At 43.3% G+C, this 26,143-nt stretch overlaps 1 protein-coding gene across 2 annotated transcripts; it reads right to left on the bottom strand.

Moving 5' to 3' along the window:
- Positions 1-351: 351 nt before the first annotated feature.
- On the bottom strand, positions 352-5,586 carry GINS3 (GINS complex subunit 3). 2 transcript variants are annotated; one of them, XM_065029249.1, is made up of 4 exons: positions 5,319-5,586; positions 4,837-5,070; positions 4,114-4,291; positions 352-2,226 (listed from the first exon to the last, which is right to left on the bottom strand). In XM_065029249.1, the coding sequence occupies exons 1-4, from the start codon at positions 5,490-5,492 to the stop codon at positions 2,216-2,218; spliced, it is 597 nt and encodes a 198-aa protein (XP_064885321.1). In that variant the 5' UTR covers positions 5,493-5,586; the 3' UTR covers positions 352-2,215. The 2 variants fall into 2 exon arrangements, with proteins under 2 accessions (XP_064885321.1, XP_064885320.1); XM_065029248.1 differs by lacking the exon at positions 4,114-4,291 and having other exon boundaries at positions 5,319-5,581.
- Between the last annotated feature and the right edge of the window lie 20,557 nt (positions 5,587-26,143).

Genomic DNA, 26,143 nt, shown 5'->3' with positions numbered 1-26,143 from the left:
ACAGCTGATTCCCACAAAGTCAAGGTAACACTGAATCATCACCTCCACCCATGTTTCACAAAAATACAGTTTATAAAATCAATAGCTTGTTGACTGCTCAGCAGTGTCTCTCCCATGACTTGAGCAAACAGCTACTGCCCACATGGGCTAAGTCAGACAGGAGCTACTTCTACACTCGCATGACTGCACGAGTGTAGCTCCCAACTGCTTTACCGGTAGGAGAAGAGGAGTGCTAGAAGCAGGACTGCATTACTATCACAGCCACAGATTTGTAGAGACCTGCACTTTCCCATCAAGGACTCACCTTTCTGCTGCAAGGCAATTAACAACAGACATTTTACATTACCAGTGTCCCTTTACAAAATATTTATTCGACATAAAAATCCAGAAACAGACAACAGACAAAAGCTTCATGAAAATGCACAGGCTATTATGTGCCATTAAGTGCAGCAGCATTTGATCTTGAACTTGAAAGACTTTGTTTGGCACAGCTTCCCATTAGTCTCCTGTGGCTGGCCTTGTGCAGCAGAGGCAGGGACACCAAGGTGTTTGTGAAGCCAGCACGCTGTCCCCTCTCACCACCTCCACAGTGAAAGCTGTCTTTCCTCTGCCCAAGAAATGGCCACAAACTCTTTCTCCTTGAAATTTGCAGTTTGAAGTATCCAATATCCACATGCATCTGCAAGTCCATTAACAACTCCAAGATTTGGATCTTGTTGGCACCTCCTGGTGGTTCCCACAGAAGAGGAAACAGTGTTATTACTGTCTGGCTCCTCCACTTAGGTGCTCTGCAAGGTCCATCTTGTATAGATGCGTAGAAGCGCTCATAAGATGTCTAATACCTGCTTACAAAGGACAACCATCCTGATGACTATGGGAACTATGTCCTACAGAGATAACCATGTTTTCTGTCTCCAATCCAAGGGGATTTGGATAATTTAGGTTTAAGGACATTCACGTGGCATGATAGCCACTGTGCTGTTTAGCAAGTTCCAACTCCAGTTACTCCTACTGGCAAGAATGACATTTTCTAGGATCATTTTGATGGATTAGAAGGAAGGAAACTCAGTTCCTTTGCTCTGTCTCTTCTATTAATCAAATTTAGTAATCAGAAGAATTTCTTATGGGAAAGCAGATGGCTCAAAGGTTGACAATGGGGCAGAGTTTCCACTAAAGTTGCTGCTAGTCTGGACTATGTATTTGTTGCCTTCTGTTGCCCCCTCCATAAAACAAACAGAGGAGCTTAACACACATCACAGAGATATATCCATTACAAAAGCCACTCACATGAAACGAGAACATTCTCCATCTCACACAGCATCAAGCCCACATGGGCTGAAAGGCAGAGAAAGGATGAGGTGGCATGTAGTACCTGCACAGCCACTTCACTTGCTACATGGGCTAGAAGAGGTACTTTTCTACCGCTCACTAACAATGTGTACGAAAGTCAGCAAATAAAAACATTCCTCCCCCACGTCAATGCATAAGAAATATGAAAAATTCAATGCAGTTTGTACCACATTTTTTTTTCCACTTCATTGGGGCTCTCCAAAAAACACGGAAACTGGAAGCAGGTGTGCTCAGGAGCTTAGAATGGGAAGGGCAAGATGAAATACAAAGAATTTCACTTTTTTTCCAAACAGATCCAGTATTTTAAGTATCAATTTTGAAGATAATCATAAATATTAATTACTCTTTTAGAAAACCCTCTTTTACCCTTTCAGCCACCAAGCAATCACTTTAACTGTAAATCCTCAGGAGTGGTATGAGTAAGCTGTAAAGCTATCCAGTGATGCGATGCCATCTATTTTTTATACCCTTGCCGGCTGCCTTTAAAATTTTCTCAAGTCTAATCCAAAGCTGCTATAGAAAAGAATTCCCATTAATGAACGTGGAGTCTGTCCTTCCCGAAAGCTGATTCATCTTTCTCTTCTGTGACAGACAGACTGTAAACCTCTCGGTGTCCCCCACTGTAGCTGCATGTTCTTCAGGCTTTTAACCATCCATCTCTGGGAACTTTCTTTTCCCATAATTCTGGACCAGACTGGAAGCTGTGATTTGAGAAGCCTGTCCCTTTTCCCAGCACTGGAAGTCATTCAGCCCTTTCTGGCCAGCTTGAAACAAGGCTCGCTCCAGTTCATCCAGTCGAGCCACGAGCACTGATGTATCTTCATTGTAGGCGTTCTGAGAGGAGTCCATGATATGACGAAAACGGCTAATAAATGTCTAAAGAAGATAAGCAGAATTACTGACAGGTAACACAGAGGTTTCTTCAGCTCAAATGCCAGAGGCCTGAGCTTTCAAGATTAAAAATCTAAAGGCGTAGGCTCTGGCTCACAACTAGCCAAGGGTCTGCACACAGAGCAGCACCTCTTAACCTCGGATACAGAGACAAATCATTTCCTGCCTGAGCAGGGAGAGTGAGTGCATGATACACTTACTGGATGGGCAGCAAGCACACAATTACATTTTGGCTGCTTCCTAATGACAGGCTTGAGCAGACCGCAGGGTATTACACATTGGTGACCTATTCCATCTCACTTCACAAGCAATCATTGCTTTAGAACCGGTGGAATGAATCTCATGCCACAGCAGCTGCTGCAGGAACACACAAGCTGCGAGTTAAACCAAACCACACCTGGAACCCATGCACCGTGCTGAAAAAACACTTAACCATAGAAAAAGTAAAAAATCCCAAATCTACAATAAAGAACACTTTAAAAAGATAAGCAACTATATATATTTAAGGATTTTTTATTTCTCTCCTTATCTTTGCTTTTGGGAATTAAAAAAAAAAAAAAAAAAGTTAAAACTCTTTGAAAACTGTGCTTTGTTATTTCAGAAGGAGATTTTAGAATAATCGGAACTGTAGTATTTCAGAGATTTAGTTCTGGAATACATTATAGATTAATAACTCTCTTTTTGGCTTTGTCACCAAATAGTTATACTTCATATTTATAACTCCTGAATATCTGGGAGAGGGGTTTTTTTGTGTGCACAACTCCCTTCTTGTTTGCTTCTAATGAAGTATACCTTGCATGCTTTGATTTTACTGACCAAGTGATGTGTGCTAATGCAGCTTTTTTCCCAAGATGTCCATTAGCAGAAAGAGAAAAGACAAGGAGAGGTGTGGTCATCTCCTCAATGCAGAAAGCAAGCTTTCAGTGGACATCTCCAAGAAAGGAGCAGTGCTTTAAAGCCTCTCTGCATCAGCCTTCATTTAAAGAATAGAGAAAAACAAACAAAAAAGCCATTAGCAATCGTGCCAGACGATTTAGAGAGCTGGGTGAAGAAATCTCAGAGCTGTCAGTGGTTATCTTTAAAAGCTCAAGGAGCACAGAAGTCCGGAAACTGGCAAAGATGAGATCTGTCTTCTAAAAGAGAAAGAGGAGATGAAAATGGAGGAAGGAAGAGCCAGGGAATTAAAAATCCATCAATATCAATTCCTGCAAACATACTGGAACAAATAAACTATACATAAACCCCTGCAAGAAAATAGAAAGCAGAGTAACAGTCACCATGGACTTGCCAAGAACAAACTCTGAGAGAGCAGCCTAGTTTTCTATGCTGGCAGGATGCCAGCCGTACAAAGGGAAGAAAAGCACCAGGCAGGGGGCATTCCCACAAGATTTAGCTAAACCACCCACAGCAGGCTGGTAAAGACAATTATCCATAGCTCCTGCCAGGAGAACATATTGAGTGGAGTTCAACAGGGGTCTACCTGGAAACGAGTACTGTTTAATATATTAATTAATAAGCTTACTAAAGGAACAGAAGATATGTTTCTTAAATTAGCAAGCAACATGCAGGAGAAGGAGGAGGGATGACTACAATCATGTTGGGGAGCAGAACTCTTAATTCACCATGATCCTGACAAATTAGAAAGATGGTGTGAAAACAACAGGATGAAATTCAGCTGGGACTCATGTAAGGTTTTATATTAAGGCAGAAATAGGGAAGCGTACAAACACAGGGAGAGGAACACTGTCTGCATATGCAGTTGGCACCATGTTACTGTGGACTGCAAATCAAACACGTATCAGTGTCACTCTGCCATGAAAACCAAGATGCTGCACTACGATGAGCAAAGAGCATCACAGCCTACATGATTACCTTGTGGTAATCTCTTTGTTTGCATTGGTGTATGTCCTGAGCAGGAGGCTGGTTGCAGTTCAGTGCACTGCACATCACAACGGATGCAGATCAACGGGAAGGATACCAGCAGTGCACAGCAAGGACAATCGGAGGTTAGAAAGCAGGACCCAAAGAGATACCAAAGGAATTGGGACTGCTGCAGAAAGGAAGAGAATAAACTGTCCTCAGCGTTTACTTTGTATGAGACAAATGGAACTGAGCTTGCATTGCTAGGAAGGAGCTTTAGTTTAGACATTAGAGGAAACCACCTAAGATTAGGATGGTGAAGCACTGAAATAGATTGCCCAGAGCAGTGTGGAACCTCGTCATTACAGAGCTTTAAAAACAGGGTAGAAAAATAGAAATAATAGCGGGTGAATTAATTCTGCCTTGGAGTACTGGCATGATTAAATAATCTTACATCTCCTCCAGCCCTTTTTTTCAGAATTTTACGAAATACTGTATTTACTCTGTGGAAACTCCAAACTAAAACTACGCTCCTGGATGCACACGTGAGGCTTCCACCACTAGACTGTGCAGCTGCCAAGAGGGTCATCCTACAGCTTGATCTAGAAATCCATATTCAATCCAGAAGCCACTTAGATTAAAACACAATGTTTTTCCTGAAGACTGCTGAGCAGCTAGGAAGAGGAAGATGGAAAAACATAGAACTAAATTTCAAGACTTAGTTCAGATACTTGCCTGCAGGAGCGTCTGAGCTATCTCAGGATTCTCTGGATTGTCAAAATTCAGGAGCTGGGAGCCAAATCCATAGTAGTACGGCCCCAATTTATGCAGATCAACCACAGTGGCATCAGCACTGAACACAGTCCTCCAGGCTTCCTTGTAAATCTTTGGCAGTTCCACAGAAATTATTCTTCTTTTGCTGTCATGCAAACCTTTAGCAAGCCACAGAGGTATTTCCAGCTTTGTTCCCTGCATGAATGAGAAAAAACAAAAGAGTTGTCCTTGTCGTGGGCAGCGAGCCCAGGGGCCCCGGAGCCCACGCGGGAACGGCGGCCGCCGCCGGCACCTCCGCTCAGTGCACGGCCCCCCCGAGACACGTGGGGGTGGGCGCCTACACCTCCCAGCGCCACCCGCGCCGCCGCCCCAGCGGGCCGTCCCGCCCGCCCCGCGCGGTGGCTGCTGGGAGTTGTAGTTCTTCCCCCACCCCTGCCGGTTACCTCCAGGATGGAGTCGCCGGTGCCGGCCCCCTGGCCCAGCGCGAAGGCCAGCCGCGGCAGGGAGCTCTCGGCGCGGCCCGGCAGCTTCTCCTGCGACATCAGGATGTCGTCCAGCGACAGGAAGTTCTCCTCCAGGCCCAGCCCGGGGCCCACGGGGAAATACGCCTCGGACATGGCCGGACGAGCGGTCGCAGCGGCCCCAACGCCTCAGAGCTCCCGCAGAGGCTCCCGCGCAGCCGAGCAAGCCCCGCCCACCGCCGCCGCGCATGCGCCGTGGCACCGCCCGCCCGCCGGCGCTCCGCGTCCGCTGTCCGCGGGTGGGAGGCGCGGGCGTGGGGAGCGAGGGGCGCCGCCCCGGCACGTGTCCCCGGGTGCGGGGAGCGAGGGGCGCTGCACCGGCACCGCCGGGGTGTCCCGGGGAGCGAGGGGCGCCGCACCGGCACCGCTGGGGTGTCCCCGGGCGTGGGGAGCGAGGGGCGCTGCACCGGCACCGCCGGGGTGTCCCCGGGAGCGGGGAGTGAGGGGCGCCGCACCGGCACCGCCGGGGTGTCCCCGGGTGCGGGGAGCGAGGGGCGCCGCACCGGCACCGCCGGGGTGTCCCCGGGCGCGGGGAGCGAGGGGCGCCGCACCGGCACCGCCGGGGTGTCCCCGGGCTTGTCCTGGCGGTGCCGGCGTTGCTTCCATTCCCCAGGCCGGCGGACAGCTTTAATACGTTCATCTGAACCCACCACTTAGCTGTGCGAACAGCCAAGCGAATGCTGCTCATGTTGTTGGTTATCCCCATGTTTCTTTTTGGCAATTGAGGACATGGGTTATCTTGCAGTGTACAAGATCAAGCTGATGCATGTGGCTGTGCTGAACAGGCAGAAGTTGGTGTTAATGAGCTGCGTATACCACAGATTCCAAAGTGAGGCTACATCCCAAATGAATTTATACTAGTGCTATAAAATAAGTAATGAGGTCATATTTTGATGGCAGAATAAAATACCCTGTCCTAAATTCTGGGTCTGATTATGTAAGCATAAAAACAGCGGTTGCTCCCATTTTTATCTCAATTTTACTTCATATTGGAACCTGACTCTATGCTTTTTTATTTCTCTCGCTCTTTCATTGTTTCAAAATCAGTTGATTTTTCATCACATTAAAGTTTTGTCGCTATTTCCTAAGCTGTATATGGTGAAAACATTACTTTTTTCTGTGTATCTTGGGACACGTTATTACAGCCTTTCAGTACTTAATGAGGGCTTATAAGACACAGGAGCAAACTATTTAGCGGGGTCTGTTTTGATAGGCAGGAGGGGGTGATGGTTTTGAACTGAAGGAGGGGAGACTTAGACTATATATAAGGAAAACATTTTCTGCAATGAGGGTGGTGAGAGCCTGGCCCAGGTTTCCCAGAGAGGTGGTAGATGAACCATCCCTGGAGACATCCCAGGCCAGGCTGGACGGGGCTCTGAGCAACCTGAGCTGGTGAAGATGTCCCTGCTCACGGCCAGTGTTGGAGTGGATGAGCTCTGTAGGTCCTTTCCAACCCAAACTATTATATGGTTCTGTATACAGTGGTCTAGAAAATAAAGTTTAAATAATCTAGTGAATATTTCGGTCTTTGTTCTGTTAAGGAAGAACAACAAACAATTGAGCAGGGTTGAAACTCAAAGACCTGACAATGTCCTTGAAAAGAAGTTACAGAGTTATTTATAGTGGGCTTGATTTGTTTAATGACATTTGCAGTCCATGACTGAGGCGTAAGCTAATACCTCTTCAATTATCTTTTAATTCTTATGACTTCAGTGTTCTTCATGCTACTGTTTGCTTAAGCTCGATCTGTTGTGATTTGATATTGTTTTGTCTTCATTAATTAGCATGTCGGTACTTTAATATCTTGATCAAAGTCAAACCCATGCAAAAATAATCAAATTGGAAGGCAGTTTATTAGATCTTCTGCTGTTTTATTTCCTACTTAGAATAATAAAGCGCAGACGGTGGAGACTGAGACCTCAGGATGATGATGTACTTCTGTCACTTACACGACCCTTAGATACCATGGTGGTATATGCTCTAAAACTACAGCTAACAAAGAAATGGCAGGTTTTTGTAAACTGTGGCGTGCTGGATTTGTGAAAATCTAAATGCCGTTTATTTGTTAGACAAGTATGAGGAATAGAGACCCAGGAGCTCAAGAAATACGTGTTTGTGTGTTTGCCAGCGTGATGCCTGCACATTGCTGATTTTAGAAGGTCCCCTTTTCCCATTAGTCAGGTGCAATAAATCCTGGTAGCAGCTGTAAGGAAAATGCCTGCTCCTGAAAAGAGATTTAATGTGAAAGGTCATGTCCTGTGAGATGCTGAATTTTTATCTATGGTACAGAAAACAGCCATTATCTTAGAGTTAGCAACATTAACTCTTGTCCTGTGTTGGTTTTGGTTTTGTTTTTTTTTTTAAAGAGAGATCAAGTCTTTCTGTTTGAAAAATAAATCCTTCTATTTATGCACATTTTCCAAATGAGTTACAGAGCGACTTCCAAAAGCTCTTTCTAAAGGGCTGTTCTGATAATTATAATTTGCTGAATTGGATTAGTAAAAATATTCCCTGCTTAATCAGGTTTATGGAACAGATCTCTATGCTAAATATGAAAGCTTGCACTGCGAGTGAGAAGAGAGAAATGTGCAAATGGAATATTGTGTTTTTGTAGGGTGCAGAAGACATCTGGAAAAACAAAAGAAAGAAAAGCACTGCTTCCCGGTGACCCAAGATGCCCCAGCCTGTAGCATGTGATACTGAAATAAGGCACAGAGGTGCAGGAAGCCTAAGGTGCTGGTCAAAGCTGAAAGAATACAAAGGGGAAAATGTTTGTAAAATCAGTTCAAGAATTATTCTTTTGTGAGAGTTTTAGAGAATAATGGGCTTGGCAGCCAAAATTATATCATCCCTTTTTGTAGTGTGTTTGCCTTCTCATCCTGAAAGAGTCACTAGGCGGGTTCTTGCTCTTGAGTGAAGGAAAGCCACAGAGCCACGGAAAGAGCAGCAGGAATAGAGGCCAAGCCGTCCCTGTTTCCTGAGGAGGAAGAACTTGAAGAACGAGGAATGGTACTGACCACGCACAGATGTGGAGGAAGAAGGAGAAGAGGCGTGTGGTACCATGGAGTATGTTCCAAAGTAGAACACGCATCAATTACAAGGTCACTTTTTGCCTTCCCAAACTTGCCCCACTGTGTTTCTTGGCCAGGATGGATGGCAAGCACGCCCGTGCCTGCCCTGCACTTGCGTCACACACAGGGAAAGCCCAAAAGTGGCAGCTCCAGGTGGTGCAGCGAGGCTGGAGCCCTTCCAAACGCAGGGCATTCTGCACAAGGAAGACCCCCAGGATGGAGCCCGTGGAAGGGCAGAGCTCTCTGGGGGGACGTGACAGGTGTGCACACCCGTGAGAGCAGAACTTTCTGCTTCTTGGTGTTCCGCCAATGGAAGGCAACACATAGCACGTATGCTCTCCCAACATCCTCCAGCATCCTGATGCTACTCGGATCATTCCTTTCCCTCCTGGAACTTCAACTCAACCAATCTGCATTTCCTAATCAGCTAAGTTGCCTGCAGCAGTGAGAGTTCTTATTTGTAAGTAATGTCACACTGTATCTTTGATACAAGCTTTTGCAAGCCCTTTGTTGTGCAAATACGGGCATATAACTCAAGTAAACCAATTGGCTTCAGTAGGATTATCATAAGAGAGTTAAGTGCTGCTTCATATGAACAAATCCTGCTCTCCAAGAGACAGATTCAGCAGTTCCAGTGCAACTTTATTTTTTAAAGGAAAAGGGGTAGCAACACAATCCAGTAGTTAAACTAAGGAGATAATCGCTTTCCTCTGCAGTTTATCTGTAAATGTGAGAGATTCAGTCATAGTATTAACAGTACACTGTGTTCATGTTTACATCTCAAAGTATCTGTCCTTTCCGCGTGGAGGAAGGGAGAAGGGATGTGTCACATTTTGCAACTAGAAGAATAACCACAGAAGTGAAGGGATTTAGGGTAACCCAGCATCCTATGGGAAGGCTCTTCCAGCCACGGGTCTCTTAGCCAGGAGCCAGCGAGGTCAGCAGGGACTCTGGCTGGATTGTAGAATGAATTTCAAAACCTTTCAAGCACCTACTAAACAGGAGTATTGATAAGATAAACCACTGGGTTTGCAAACAGCACTTTTGACAATCAAATTGAAAATAGGAGCATTTCTAGAACTCTTTTTCCCAGTTGATATTCAGTGTGTGAATCTCTGCTATTATGTGGGAGTGGATTCATCAATTTCCAAGACATTTTTAAAGGCTGTGTAGTTTTGGTGGTAAATGGAAAGTCACAGCGAAACCAGCAGCAGGCATTTGATGGAGGTTTCTTGCTTTAAGGAGTGGTGCCGTGTTGCTAAAACTTTTTATGATTTAGATGGGAATACTGCTAAAATTGTTTGGTTTTCACATTTGGAGTTCCCCAGATGGTAATTTGCTATTGTTTTTGTTTAGAAGTGTGGGAAGATGGTAATTGTGATAACTGCCTTCAGCAAGAAATTAAGAAAATTGCTGATTACTGCACAGAATTATGTATCTGCAGTAAATTCAAAAGGAGCGAGATTTCTCGAACTTTTGGTGTCTCAGGGTGACTGTGATGATGTGAGTAGAAAACTCACGTGTATTTTTATTTCATTCACATCCACTCAAATGACATGGTTAAAAGAAAACTATTGTGTTCATTCTTAAGAGGGAGATCCTAGGGAGATGCTGGAAATGATGTTCTTCCACTTAAATTGCATGCACTTGGACTCCATTCAGCGAAAGGCTGCTCAATGCCCACAGACAAAAAACATCTAATGAATCAATCTTTGTGCACAGAAGAAAGCACTTTTTAAAGAAATTGTGTAAAAAATTTTTGCTTTATATCATGAGAATCTTTTTCTTCATTCTAAGTTCTGATAGTTCTTCATGTTAGTCTGGAGAGTTTTAATAAATGAGTGACTTACTGGGGAAAAAAAAAAGGCAACATTACTTATTTCTCAAGATCTAGAATAAGAACTTGAATTGTGAGTTGCAGGGAGAAGATGTTCATATCAACTCACTTACCTGTAATCAATAAGTTACCAAAACATGAATACTACAAATTTCTTCACTGCCTTTATTTAGATTACTTGTACCTGCATTGTTTTGATTTCTTTTTGTTGTTGGTTTTGGTTGGTTGGTTTTGGTTTTGTGTTTGTGGTTTTGTGTTATTTTTGTTTGGGGTTTTGTTTGTTTGTTTGTTTGTTTTTCCCTTTACCTGCCATGTTGTCTGTACCAGTGACCCAGGATCACCAGCTGGAGAGGATGGAAATCATCCACATTTCATGTTTTCAGCTGCCTGTGCTCTTTGAACCACGGTTGCAGTGTTAGCAGCATTATTCCAGCCCTTCATCCATCAGTGTTACAAGAGCAGAATGTTGATATCCCAGGGTTCTTAGAAACAGAATCTCCCTTTGCTTAGTCAGAGTGTGAATGCTCCTTTTGGCCCATGGCTTGCTGTCTTTGGCCAGCAGAACCTCTGAATCCCTTACATCTGTTTGCCTCTTGGCTGCTGCTTTTCATTTCTGGTCAGGCTGTCCCACATTTTCGAGGCACGCTAGAACAAGAAAAGATCCAGACTGTTTCTTTTCTAACCACAGAGGGGAAATGCAATCTAACAGCATCTGCTGGAGCACACTGCGTCATGTCAAATGTAGAGAATCTTGTTCGTAGCTTGAGAAGAGGGGTTTTTAATCATTCAATCTAAAAAAATGCTATAGAAATGTCATGTTACACTGGACACATACTGAGATTTTGGCTAATATAATGTGATTATAATCAGCATTAGCACACCAAAAATTCTGTGCCGCAGTGGGAAAGACTATTAGTATAATAACAACTAGGAGGTCCCCAAGGAGCAGAGGAAAACCAGAGCTCCTTGCTTGCATCCCTGGCATCTTTGGCAGCTGGAGAGGCAGCTGCTGTGCATGAGAGGAAACCCTCAAAGGGGTGGGCTGGGAGCAGAGTTTGCTGGGCTGCTGAAAGGACACCTGGAAGGGTGCAGGAGTCACCCTCTCTGCCCACTGTCCCTTGCCGGACAGGGCAGGTGGTCCCAGGTGGTGGGAGCTTGCAAAGTGTGTGGGAAGCTTTTGAGATATCAACCCTTGGAGTCCAATGATTAAGGGGATGATGCAGTTCATTTTGAACATCCCGTCTGGAAGAAGTTCTGTGATTCACAGTGTGGGGGAACATGAAGAAGAGACAAGACAGGGATCTTGCATCACCTGATGAGCTGAGTGGCTCCGTAGTTCTGAGATCGCCGTGTCACAGCGCACCTCAGATCTGACAGCTGTTCTCCTTCAGGCATGGACTACTCTTTGATCCTAGAAAGTTTATCTTGGTTTTCATGAAACAGCCCTGCAAGTGGCCAGCACTATATCTCATTGCTGGTAAGTCAGCAGTGCGCAAGTGTCATCAGCTAAACATCCAGGAATGTTAGATTCAAAAGTGACAAAACCGCATGAGACATTTTTAAAGCAGATGTATTTTCTCTGGACTTTCTGGCTTGTACTCAGTGGCGGGCTTTATCACACAAACCCAGATGTGGATTTTTGGTGGGGTTTTAACCTCTTCTAGGACAGACTGCCTGTCTTTTAATTTTCACGTTTTCTTATAATCCTGCATTTACAAGCAGAGCTAGTAAAATAGCAGAAAAGCACATTCAGCAGGGAAGGTTTGGCAAACCCGAAGTAATCTTGTTGAGATGAGTGATGGTTTATAGATGGTATTTTAAAAATATAAAGCTCAAAAATCTAGCTCCTTCTTACAGATTTTCATGGCCAAATATCTCCATGGCATAAATAGATGTAAGTCAACTACAGAAAGTTCAGTTATATCCACTTACCAATGGTGATTTTCTTTTTGTTGATAGTGTCTTTCAATATTACAATTAGCAGTGGCCTCCTGAGATGTCAGAGAGATGATGTTGATTCCCTTCCCTAATTCAGGAGGCTGGGGCAAGAGGGTTTGAAGAGCCACTCCTGGACTACACAGACAGCTTTACAATAGTAGTTTAGGCTCCTACAGATTCTCTGCCCAGCTTTTTCATCCTCAGGGGCTTCCTTACAAGAGAGGTCTGACCTCCACAGGAGGATGTCTTAACAGCTGGCCATGAATGTCCTTTTTCTTATTCACAGTCTCCTCACTTCACTGTGTCAGTCCTAGTTAACCTCTTTTGAGCCCATGGGCTCAGAAGCTTCAGCTCCACAAATGCAACTCCTGACTTGCAGGAGCCTGATTGACGATCCCCAAAGAAGTCTGAGTTTGCCATTGTTGCCTGCAAGTTCGGCCCAGCCCGGCCTCTGAACACACACACACCAACCGTGTCTTCACATCAGTGTATAAAACAGTTAGTTAGTTAATTTCCTTAATTTCAGCTTCTCTTTAGCTTGCACTTCCTGCACTTCTTATAGAAAGGTATTTTTAAGAGATAGGTTAACTGATTGCTTATTATTTGTGCTTGCTTTCTATAATAGTGCGTATTTCTAGCAGAATCCATCTTTTTAATCCAATTCTGTGCCACATACACACGAAGGGAAACAAAATGCCTTTAAGACATCATATATTTGTAAAGAACATTAGTAATGCAGTGAAGCAGATCAGCTTCATGTGTTCATTTGAAGATTAGGGTCTAAATTTAGATTTATTCCCCAAAGAGCAGGGTTTTGCAGCCTCAATTTCAATAGCTGTTTCCATTCAAAACTACCACAGGAGTTAGTGCAATGAGAAGGCTTTGATTTGGAGCCTGGAACTAAATGATATATTAGAAGCTGGACATGGCAAAAGTTTCTTGCATGCCTGACTTTGGTCTCTGTCCAGCCCTTCTGTGACCTCTCAATTTCACCACATTCCCCTTGATTTATGGCATGTTACTCGTAAGGCCAAGCTGTCCCTGGATAATGTAATAACATACCATTTATGTCCTTCAGAGGTTCGTGGTGTTGAAAGCATAGGCTGGTGTTGCTGCCTCAACTTTCACTGTAACATTCCCTGCTGTCATGCTCTGTCGAGTCAAATCCGTAACCCCAGGTGAGAGATTTGTTTTGGATTAGAAATGTTATCATGATTTACCGTCAGCCCAGTAGTATAATGGCAACGTGTCCCAGAACTGATGTGATTGTCACTGTAGAAGAGCTGCTGTGCTATCTTTAACACTCTAAATTACAAAACATTTCAAGGTATATGGGGCAGACGAGGTGAGTAATTCTTTTGTAGCTTATGAGCAGGTGTTATGCAGCATGCAGAGCATAGGGGTCAGTTCTTGAAGGCATTCTGCCTTTCTATATTAAGCATAATAATCTCTGCCCCTTGAACGTGTGTGTAGCCTCCATCAGGGAAAATGGTAATGTTTGCATATCAAGGAGATATTAAATCCCAGTTCCCCTTCACTAATGTATAATGTCAACAGAATCCTTTGATGAATGCAGCTTCTTCTTAATTAGATGCTTGAGCAGGAGATTATTAATCCGTTTATCACAAATTCTAATTGTAGCATGAACTGCTCACTGTTTTATGTTTAAGTTTGTGATCATAGTTATCTTCCTAGAACCTTTAAGGAGTCATACTCATAAATGAATGTATTTCTGGAAATTTGAATTGTTGTATTACTTTTCTCAATATGTGTGTGTGTAAATATTCTGAAAGTCTTGCTCCATCAGCCAGGGGTATCCTGCAACATAACAGTTCTGCAATTGTAGCTATTTGCTACTTCAACGGTAGTGATATCTGACTTTAAAAAAAAAACAGATTTTGGCACCAATAAGGGGAACCAGGTCATTATCGTGGCAAAGGCCGGTCTTTATGTACCCGAAATACTGAGTAGGCATGATTTGGGGACCTGCAAGCTTTCAAATGCATGTTTAAACCCCTCCCATGGCAGTGAGGGTGGAACTAGAGGATCTTTAAGGTCCCTTGCAACCCAAAGCATTCTACAATTCCAAAACCATAAGCTTAGGTTGCAATACTAATGAACCTATAGATCTTAAAATCAGTCCTAGGAGATTTAGGGCAAGCCAATTCATTTACTAAAAGTGCAGGTAGTTGCCTGGATGACACACATTTGCCTGGATACAGCCAAGGATTCTTTTGAAAATATCCTCGTAACAGGCAGAAGCTTTTTTTCCTTTGAACATGCTGAAGTGGCGTAGTTGGCAATTCATGGTGCATATTGCAATGGCTCCATCTGCTGAAACAATTCATAAATCACTTGAAACTTCAGAAAGTTGCAACTAATGGAATTCTTTCTCCTGTTGTCTGTGCTATTAATCCCGTCAGTGTTTCTGTGTCTAGGGTGGGCTACTTAAGAATGGGCTGTGAACATATTGCAGTTGGTGTGTATGTGTGTCCGCACACCAGAGGGATGAGAGCGACAGGGACGTGGCTGACATTCCACCAAGTGCAATAGTAAATTTGAGTGAATGAAATCACTTTCTCAGAGTGTCCCTGTTTTTATACGGCCTATTGTGTAGGGCTTGCTGTGTGCAAGCTAAGATTTAATGGCACCATCTAAATTGTACAGTGATATCTGGGAAGAGAGAAAGGTATTAAAACGAGGGGTCTTTTTCTGCATAAACGAATTATTATTTGTTTATGCATGGGATGAGCTCAGAACTGGGATTTCTGCACCTTACAGTTTTCTGAACCTCTCCCAGCTCTGCCAAGGATGTACTTCGTGACTCAGAGAAAGTCAGTCCTGGCTCTTTCAGTTTCCCTGTAGGTAGAGAGTGCTGTTGGGCCATGTAGACTTCTCTTGCCTCACCATGGCTGAAAGGTTTAATTAATTTCTACATTGCAAGACATAAATTTCTATGCAGAGCCAGACCCTGCATCAATGCATCAAGGGAAAGTTTTACAATTGACTTTGAGGGGAGGACGACTGTGGTCCAAGTGCCTACAAATGTACAAACCTCACAGTGATGGGCGAGTTAATGCACAAATTCCTTCCTCTCTCTCCTCCAAACCTCTCAGTTTGCTTTTCTTATTAACTCAATAATATTCCTGCCCTGTCTTCAGGGCCAATTTTCTTCTGAGCATTGTTTGTTCCCAGTGTTCTTTCTGGCAGAGCTCTTCTGCTTGAAAAAGGCACTTTGATTCATTCTGTGCTCTTGACTTGGAACTAATAAGGCTCATCCGATGTGGTGAGTCAGAGTAAGTTCCTCTGCATCTGTGCCTTGTGGACTGAGTGAAGCAGAGGCTCTGCAGAAGACAGATGTGGGATCATATAAATAAAGACTGGGTAAAGTGTACGCACAGTGTGCCAGATTCAAGCTGGATAACTAATTCAGTGTAGAAACATATCTTTTTGCCATGAAGCTGTAGGCTTAATGGGGAATAATGGCTAAAATTATTTCAGTTCATCTCTGCCTTTCGCAAATTTGAGAGCAGTGTTAAACTGATGCTGGGCTTTTTCTGACTGCCACACTGCATGCTTCATTTTAGTCACAGCCATAGTTATTCTGCTTTTTTAACCTCTCTCCTCTTCTTAGAACATATTAATATTTTTTAACATAGTACAGGATCTTGCAAGAAAATGCCACTTTCTGGTTATACTACTATTATTCGGTGAGGCACATAATCTCAAAAGGGAGATTTGTCATGACAGGATCTCCTTTTAAATTAACCCAAGAATTACAGCGTTGGATCCAGGATTCCCATGTTGTCTGCGTGTGGCACTGGAGAAGTAATTTACACCAGAAGCCAAAGTTCTACTTAAGTGCCCAATCCACAGCTAAAACCTTAGAGACAAGAGGAAGCAAGGGTGAGAAGGAGCTCATAGTCAAATGCCAAATCACAATTAAACAAAATTAAGAATTTGTGCAACAGTCTGGATGTTCCTCTGTGCCCCATTTGTAGGAAGGGGACAGCAGTGTTGTCTTGATTCCCAGGTGGGTTAAGTAGGTGACACCAGTTAGAGACTGGGGGTGCTCAGAGTCTGGGGTGGTGGAAGGAACCATGGAATTCCAGAAGACAGAGGCAAGGGATTCCTGAACTGGTTTGCTGGAGCCTGCCCAGGGGTCAAAGCAAAAGCAGAAGGGGATAAAATAGTCCTGCCGATACCATCACCTTGACTTCACGAGAAGCTGACTGGTGCGGTATCAGCCATTCCTGGTTACGTGACATCGTTTGTGGCCTCGGATTCACCTGATCCCTGTGATCCTTTTTATGCTTTTTGTTCGCAGCAGAACATTCCAGCCGTCGCTCCAGGAAGAATGAAAGCGGACAGTCAGAGCAGATCACGTACCCAGTGAACCTGAATGTAAAAGTAACTAACCGTCGTTTTACAGCCTTTACCTTTTCCCTGTCAGCAGAGAAGGATTTTTATAACAAATGCTACAGAAGATTACTGAGATAGCTTAGGAAGTGTGTAGTTTCTTCTTCCACCAAAGGAACAGCTATTGCTTTCATAATCTCTTAGATGTGGCATTATTCCTTCAAAATCAAACCTTTGTAGGAAATAGCTGTTTTTAGAAGTGACCTAAGATTGCCATCTTCAAGCTTGATCTTGTGTATTTGACAGCACCTCAGGTAGAGGAGGTACTGCTGCTTCCTCCTGTCTGGTCTTTTGTGTGTGTGTGTCCTTCACTAGACAATGGAGACATAGAAAAAGATGTTCAAATAGAAAGCATTTTTATAAAATCACAAGTGTTGGTGCATGAAGTTCCTGGAAGCATTTGCAAGCATGTTTTTGTATCATCCCTTTTTGGTGGCTGAAAAAATCAACTTGTGTCTTTGAAAAATCCCTTCACTTGGACTCCTCGGGTGTTGTGGAGCTTTTTGTGTTCTGAAAGTCTGAGTTTAAGTTAATTTGTTAAAACCGCTAAACTCTTCAGCACGAGTTCCATGTGCGATGCTCGTCTCACAGTCCTGCGAGTCAACCTGTTTTGCAGAGGACCAGCAATAGTGTCTGCTCACTGCACGGTTGTGCAGGAGTGCTCTTTGATCTACTGATGCAGAGATAAGACCCCACTAAAAGGACGTGTTTGCCTTAGAAACTCTCTTTGATGGATTCCCAGTTCACCTCTCGTTTGTGAGAGTTGAGCTCTGTGTCTGCTAAATTCCACTGAACAAATACTGTATCAGCTTTTCAGCACGAGACTTTGGGGTGCTCTACCCTTATACGTTGCAAAACGTTTTGTACTGAACATGACAAGGAAGAAAACCAGGCAGTCTGATTTATAGATGCAGTGAATTTTATCTGCCATGCAGTGAAAATCTGGGCTTATAGAGCTCTTTCAGCTCTATCGTTAGATCAAGGTTATAAATTAGGTCAGTGCACGGGTACCTAGGAGATGAAAAATAGAGAACGAACTCTTTACTGCCAGTGAGAACGTGAGTGTTGATGTTTGTCAAAAAGCAGGAATGTATTTCTGACATTGCAAAACTATTTTCTTAACTCTGTAGGGCCCTGGAGGAGTAAACAGGTGTCCTGTGGGCTGTACATGCACTCTGCTAAAAATGCAGCAATTGCCATAGCTGTCTGTGGTTGCTTTCCTTGTGTCCAAGTCCAATAGAGATGCAATTACACTGTGAAATAATGAAGATTTCAGACATCACACAGTGGTATTTTGCTAATCATGGGGATTTCACATAGTCCTTACTAATCCTTCTCCCCTTTTTTAGGATATTTGAATGGAAGTTACTATTTGATCATCATGGATTAACTTTTAAAGGGGCTCTTGAAGGGTGTGGCAATTTCATAAAGGTGATCTGAAGCGTGTGGGACTCTTAGACCCAGCTCAGCCCACAGCTCTAGCAGCCCATCACCAATCCGTTGTCCCCTCCAGGCAGGGCTGAGCGTGCCCCGTTGTCATCGCAGGCCACATGCATGGTGCATGGTCTGAAACACCGACAGCAACAGGAGTCCTTGCGCAGGGATGTTGACATGTTGTGTTAGAGTGAGTGATGCGCTGGGATGCGCGCCAGCCCCCGGGACCTTCACAGGATGGCTGCAGCATAAGCAATTTCAGTGTCAGTTAATTACACTTGAAGACGCTGTGGTGGTTGTGGTATCTAAACACAAAATAGATGGAGATACGGAGTGATACCTCAGGACATGGTGACTTTAGTGGGAGGGAATCAATGAAGGGCTTTGAAGTCTCTTGTTTTCTTTGCAGATATTTCTCTTTCATCTCTTGCTGATGCTATTTCAACAGGTATTGGGTTTTTGTTTAATGCTAAAGCCCTGGGATTCGGTTGTCACATATAATAAGAACTGTTGGGGTGCAGTTCTTATTATCTGACATTATAGGAAAATTATGGCTGACCTGCACCCCTTCATTCTCATAACAACCTCTGCAACTACCTTAATGCTTATGTATTGCAGAAATGGCTCACTTTATCATGTCTGCAGTTACCGTCCCTCATCTCCTGAATCGCAACAGCTACCCCACAGATGACAATTCAAGTGTCTACCCTGAATAAAAAAAGACAAGATGCTGGGATCAGGGGTGCTGCCTCTCTCATTTTATGTCCTGCTAGATGACCCTTTGCATCCCAGGGTCTAAGTTTTCTCTTCTCTGTGAAAGACTGTAACTTTTTAAGGTACATTGTGATCTGCAGAAGAAAAGCTTTGTAGCCATGTTAGCACAAATAACTCTTTTGCCATGCTATTCCTGGCAGCTTCCCAGTGGCTGCCACCTGGCTGGTCCAGGATTCCCTGCAGAATTTCTCCAGATCCCTTTCTGCCAGCAGTGTGGGCAGCTGAGAATAGTGACGAAGTATTCATTCAAAGATTTGGGGGGGCGGGGGGGTATAAAGTATATTTTTCGTGCCAGTATAAGCATGATCTAGTTCTCCAAAAGCCCTCGCTGTAACAAAGCACTTAAAATAGCTATTCCTGCAAGCTGCTTCACCCCAGCTGCCAGCCTTTTTCACACAAGAGGATGTGCTGTGAATGCTCTTCTCTCTCAATCCATCCCAATAGAACTTTTTTCTGCCTTTCTGTCCTGGGTAGAGAAGGCTGCAGACTTTGTCCTGCTGCCGTTGGCCTGTCCCGCTTACACAAGGGGGATTTAGCGGTGAAGGTTTTACAGTCATCCTCAGTGCGAAGGGAAAGAGCCACCCCCGGGGTATCTGCATCTCCTCAGCCTGTACGGGCTCATGTGCAGCAGAGGCTGCAGTTGTGTTTTCTCATCATAGCAGACACAAAATAATGACTCATTTTACAGGGCCTTCCAATCAAAACTGTGTGTACCTTAATTGCTCTGTTTTTCTTTTAGTGGATTTTACCAAATATACGTGAATCAGTGAAGCGTATAAATGTAAGCAAATAGCGCCAGTTTATTTTCTTTCAGCATATTCTACTTCATATCATTGCTAGAGGTAGTGTTCTAGTCTGGTTTATTTATTTCTCCAGGAAACAGAGTCTGACTTGCTTACAGAATACATCTTGAAATTAGCAGTAAGGTCAATCTACATGTTTTCTGTTGAACAGCCAGTCTGATGTACGTTTGTTAGAGAGTTTGCCTTGCAACATAAAACAAAGGAGGTCAGGGAATACAAGCATGTTAGTTCCCTTCTAAATACTGTCAGATGCCATTCATTGACCTTCACAGTACCATTACTGAAATGCCTTCATACAAAATACCAATATCAAAACCAGTTGATTTCATGGAGTCCATGCTCCACATATCTTGTGAGAATTATTACTTTGGGTAGGGTGTTTCGTCAGTTTTGACAGGTGAGTGAATAAAAAGGGCTTGAAGAGGTATCAGTACTTCACACTAGAAAGGCTTTTTGAGGGAAGAGTATTTTGCAGTATTTCTTAAATTCTGCCCTGGAACTTAATTCCCTGGCTGGAGAGTATTTCACTTCCAGCTTTTCCCTGGCTCCTTTTTGGGCTGTTGTCTCCTGGAAGTGTAACTATTTGGTGGCTTGAGGATCAAAACACGGTATCTGATAGAGCAGATTATTGTGCCGAGATGATCCTGAGGAGCAAGACTTTGAACGGCTCTGTGTTTGCTGGGGCAGTCAGCCCCACGTTTACAACCAGCTTCATGCAGTGACTGGTGGGGACACAGCCAGGAGGACAGGAACACACAGAGTCTGGGCTGAGAAGAAGAAACAGCATTTCTTAGAGCTGGAGAGAAAATTCCAGCACTATTCAGCAACCACGTCCCCTCTCCAGAAACTTGTGCAGGAGGAGCCAAAGAGCTATCCTGAGGGAACTGTGTATGGTATTCTTGCCTGGTTTTAGTGCACTCACTTCAGTCACGTCCTTTTCCCTGTGCAAAGCCTCTCAGCAGTTCCTCAGCTGCTGGCCCCACTCTCCGTGGGTCTGCAACCATCACATAGTAATTTATGAACAAAGCTGCTGCTCAGGGGGTCAAGGGATCTTCTGCTGCAGCATCTCTAAGCCTTAGTGACCTTTATGGCAGCCGATTTCCCTCCTAATCATTTGTATTATTTTAAGTGGACTTGGGCCCAGACTCAACAACTAATTTAATCTTGGAACTTCCTGCTAAAATTAATGGGCTGCAACATTCATATTGACTTTAGCAGGACTTGTCTTTTGTGATTCATTCATTCATAGCTCTTTTCTGGATCTGAACGTTTTCCGTTCTATCGAACATGTATAGGGAATGAGCACAGCTCTGCCATCCCTGCTTGTTGTGTAGCGCAACCCTTCAGACTGTTAAATTCCGTGATATTTGTGAAAGAATGTTAATAGTGAGGATTCTGCTCAGGGTTGAGCTTTGAATGCTCACAGGATGGCATCCAGACTGCGTGCTCTGTAGGGCTGCCAGACACTGGTTTCTGATGTGGCAGCATCTCTGGACAGGGCTCTATCACCTGCTGTCCCCAGCACAACGTGGAACACTGACCACTGGGAGGACTAATTTATAGGTGGCCTGGATAGAGCTGTTACACATTTGTCCTGACCCTTAAAGATATTTCCAGCTTTTACACCCACATATGGAGACAGAAATAACTGGTGCTGAAGGCTGCAGTTTGCCCTGGAGGGCTGTAGATCTTCAATGAACAAGTCTTGTTAATCTCTGGGAAGCAGCTGCCACTGTTGGCTTGTATGTTTTTACCCCACTACCTTGTGCACCACTGTCAAGACATGATAATTGATTTGTGTTTGCGTGCCCTCATGTGCAGATGAGATCTAAAGGAGCTGGGATTCTCATTACACATATGCTTTCATAGCTAGGTTTCATCTGATTTCCCTTGCTGCTGCTTGCCTTTCAAGCTGTGCATGTACAGTGAATCACAATGCCATCAAAATCCAGACCTTTTGTTGTTTGGAAGTTGAGCCAGGTGCTGCTGGCTGCTGTATCCATCAGCTGGTTTTCTGAGAGCATAGTCAGTGACAACGTGAGGTGAAAGAAGTGAGGGCACCTTGTTTGTCATCAGTGTTTCTCTTACAGCATCCACCCAAGTGCACGTTTAACAGTGCTAAGAGCATCTCGGCATGGCACTCTGGCAGGTTTAGTTTTTTTCCTTGCCCCAACACAACACTTCAATGTGCTCCAGAGTAGATTGTGAAAGACATCTAATGCTGTCTTTTCTGAGGGCTGCGAGGAGCAGCTTTTAGAATTTGTTGCTTTCTTGTACTATTAGACTTACAGTGAGAGTATGGCAGATATTTTCTGTCTGCAATTTACCTCTCTTTTTCCTTAGCTGAGCTTAGTTTCTTCCTTTCCTCTGCCGGAGGAGTGCCCACCCCGCAAAGGGCAGCACCCTTCCCAGTGTTGCAGTTTGATTTGATTGGCATTTTCCCCTTATCTGAATGATTTTCCTGCTCCCACGTTTCTGCTGAAAAACTAAGTGGTGTTTATCACTCTTCTAATCATGGAAAATTTTCAGTATCTCCCCTTGCAGTTTTGCAGCATTTAACCTCTTAATTACATCTTTCATTTTACTTGTTTGTGCCAGAATATCACAGGATCTAATGATGGCTGTTAAAGTAATTTTCCAAACTGGTAGTTTGTCATGGCATTATCGTCTCATGTCTTAGAAAATGCATCTTATGTTAAAAGCTCCATTCCTGTCCCTCTGCTTTTTTTTTTCTAATGCTAAGATCTTTCCCTGTTTAGCCTAGGAGCATAAAATTGCAAAACCCTTCAGTGTATTCTTGGGAGATAGCAGGCGTATCAACACAGAGAGGTGCAGACAGCAACGTGCCTGCCTCAGTGATGACCAAAGGCTGCCAGACATGCACCAGTTCCAGTTAATCCTGCATTACACAGAGCTGAGCTCAAGCTAATGTCACCTCTTGGCTCAGACTGGCTCTAACTTCAAAGTTTGCCCTGGTTTGGGTAGGATGTCGAGCCCAGTGACCTCCAAATTATTCAGTGATTCATTGCCACTCTTACATGGCTTGTTGATTCCCAACAGAAGGTGACTTGTGTACATGCTCAGATCATTATCTGAGCTCAGATCATTATCTGAGCATGGGCAGTTTCTCAAAAGAAGGTTCAAAAAACCACCCAGGCAATTCCTGTCCAATCCAGAGATGTGTCTGGAGAATGACTGTGAATTCCCTGGAAGCCCGAGTCTAAAGCCCAAAGCCTCCATTTGCTATTCCCTTGAAACCATTTATAAAATGGGTTTGACACTATTTCTTATATTCCCTTGCTTCTATCACCAATACTGGTATATAAATAGCATCTTTAGTCTTGTGTAACAGTGTTCATTCTAGGAGAGTGATATTGGTATAGTTCAGGATAACTGAGGTGTCGCATCTTTTGTATGAGGCAGGGCTCAGGTTGATAATACTCACTGAAGGTAATGCTGTGTGTAATGCACTAACATTTATATATGAGAGGTTCTGGGTAGACGTGTTTGCTGTTATCCAGTTCACTAAATGAGGGCTTTTCTACTTAACATAACAAATTGCACACACATGTGCTATCACCACAGGGCATCCCCCCTCGCTCATGCCTGGAACAGGAGCAGAGAGCAAAGTTACCTTAGTGAGCCTTGTTTCCTTAAGGGCTCTCTGTTTCTCATGCTCTCAGTTCCAAAATTATCTCATTACAAACTACAGACCCATACAGCTTTGCAATTTACTCTTACTACCTTGCCCTCTATTGATCTGTAAACTTATTTATATCTAAATCATTTTTGTTTGTCATCTTTTATATTAATATCATATTTATAAGCTTCTTGTGGCGCTTGGCCTGCAAGTGGATACTTTAAATCAAATGAAAGTAAATCTCTCTATAAGACCAGTTGCTCTGGAAAGGGCACATTTATACTAGATTATATTCAAACCGTGCTGAAGGAGTAGAATTGAGCCAAGAGGGAAAGATTATTTCTATTGCCTGCTTCTCCTGTGAGTGGTAAATCATTTCATCTGGCTCTTTTTTCTTTTCTTTTTTTTAATTGTTACTTTCACTCCTGCCTTTATTGCTTTGCAGGATTGCTGTGGTTTGGAGACTGGCAATTTTACCTAGACTGGTGTCTTTCTGGGAAGGTGTCTTTCACCTCTTGCAAAAAAAGGGTGTTCTGCTGCTTCGTTTGGAGTAAGACTGCTAGGTGATGTGGTTTAGGTTTGCTCAGAACTGTAAATCAGTTTTGAAACAAGAACACTGATTTGCTGGTGCAGGTCTAATTGAACAGATCTCTAGCGTGACCGAATGCTGTCTTAGAATTTAACAGGTCAAGTTCAGTGGGTAATACATGTCTGGCAAAAGCAAGATAAGGCTTTCAGGAGACAGAGTCATACACCTTGTGTATCTCACATTTAGGATTATCATTTACGTTGTTGTGGAGAAGAGAGTAAACATCACTGACAGGGTGACAGTGACTTCCTACCTATTGTGGTATAAAAGGCTGCAGCTAATATACATTGTTCAATTTAGGAGTAAGCGTTAATGTTTGTTTTCATTACTGTTTCTCCAGAAACAGACACTTGATTTACGCAAGTATGGACAAGATCCAAAAATATCAAATCCTTACCCATTTTAGCTGAGTTGTACCTAACACTATTTTAGCCTCTGTTTCTTGTTTCCATTAGCATCCCCATACAAGGAGATGGATCTGTGAAAAAAGGTACCAGAAGACTCTCAATGAAGTTGACATTTTAAGCCTTTGCTGGATTTTCTATCATGTGAGCTCCTTTTCAGTGCAATTGGCTAAGAAAAGCTGGAAAAAGCCTCCTGTACTTCACATTGGGAAAAAAACACTTCTGATTGGTAGCTTAAAAAAATAAATAAATAAACCACTTTCTCAAAAATTCATTTTTTGGTTTCCCTTGTTGTCTGATTTTGAATGTTCATTTGATTCTCAAATGTACAATTGTGTCTTTTTTAGAGGTGGCCGAATTTTTTATACTTTAGCCAGTAAAACCTCATTAATGTATGTTAAGACTATTTGTACATATATGTATAGAGATATGTTATGTACTTATGCATTATTTAGATACATTTTGCCACTAATTATTTTATTAAAAAAATTTAAAAGTGTTTGTGACACAGAAGTTATAACATGGGTTTCCACAGAGAACAGGAACAAGTATTGGCCTAAAAGGGAAACGGGATCTCCAGTGCATTAAAGGAATGGGTTTTGACCTGATATATACATATATATGGATATTTTTATAAGACGTGATGTTAATGAAGCTGATTTTAACCACTCAAGTAGTGTTACATTAGTCAAGAATACAGCCCTTTGCTTTCAAGCATCATTCAAATAAAATGTAAAACGCATTCAAACTTGTTAATACTTAGTGTTGATATCGTAGTATTACTTTATATGAAAAGTAAACCCCATCTCCGCACGCAGCAGGTGATATGTCAGGACAGGGTGCAGGTGGCAGTGGTACAGGACAGACCCAGCACGGGTCTGCCAAGGCAGCACGAGTCACTGCGATGCTGCACAGCGCGTTTTGGGCTCTGTCATTGCTGTTCCCTTGTTTTCCAAGGTGCAGTGGGGAGCTTTGTGTCCTTGCCATATCCTCTAAGCCAAAAAGATATCAAGTGTTAGAGTGTCTGCTCTCTGGGGACGTTCGCTAATAAAGTGCTCTCCAGCTGCCTGCCAAGGACTGACTTTAAAAATAACCAAAACAAAGCAGGTTACAGAATCTATTAACCCCAGGATGCATTATTATACCTAGGACAATAAACATTTTTATGAGCTAAATTACAGCTCTAACAACAATATATTTTAGAAAATAATGTATTGGGCCCTAAAAGTCATTAAACCTGGCTTAGAAGTTACAAATATTTTTTTTCAGCAGGTCCTAATTTTTCCTTTTTTTAATATTCTTCTGATGTCTAATTCTTGACAATTTTTAAGTTTTCAAAAAGAACTAATTTTTTTTTTCCCCATACTGAAAAATGTCTCCAGAGCTGGGGCTTTAAGGAAGCCAGTAAACATTGCAAGATGAAAACATGCCACAGTCTTCCAAATCCTGACTGTTAATTATTAAGACAGTATAAATTACACGTAAGTTTCTGATACAGACACAGCATCTCAGAGAACTGCAAGGTTACAGTCCCCAGAGTGTAATCAGGAGATTGTTTGTCCTTATGCCTCATCCTCTTTCACCGCTGAAAGCACCATCGGGAAGATGAAACTTTTACACTGGGGCAATGACAAGGCAGCATGTGCTGGTACCTCTTATCCAGCAGACGATTCTCACCTTGACTAATCAACCATCCCGGTTCTCCCAGGCTGCCACCACTTTGAGAGGCAAACCAGGGCTGGTGCCATTTAAATTACAGACTCCAAAACCTTCAGCCTGAGATTCTGTTTGCAGCGACGTCACCGAACATGCATCCCGGGTCAGATGTGCCGTCAGGC

Source organism: Columba livia, chromosome 13 (assembly GCF_036013475.1).
Source record: "Columba livia isolate bColLiv1 breed racing homer chromosome 13, bColLiv1.pat.W.v2, whole genome shotgun sequence".
Taxonomy (NCBI): Eukaryota; Metazoa; Chordata; class Aves; order Columbiformes; family Columbidae; genus Columba; species Columba livia.
This window is presented reverse-complemented; position numbering and strand designations above follow the sequence as displayed.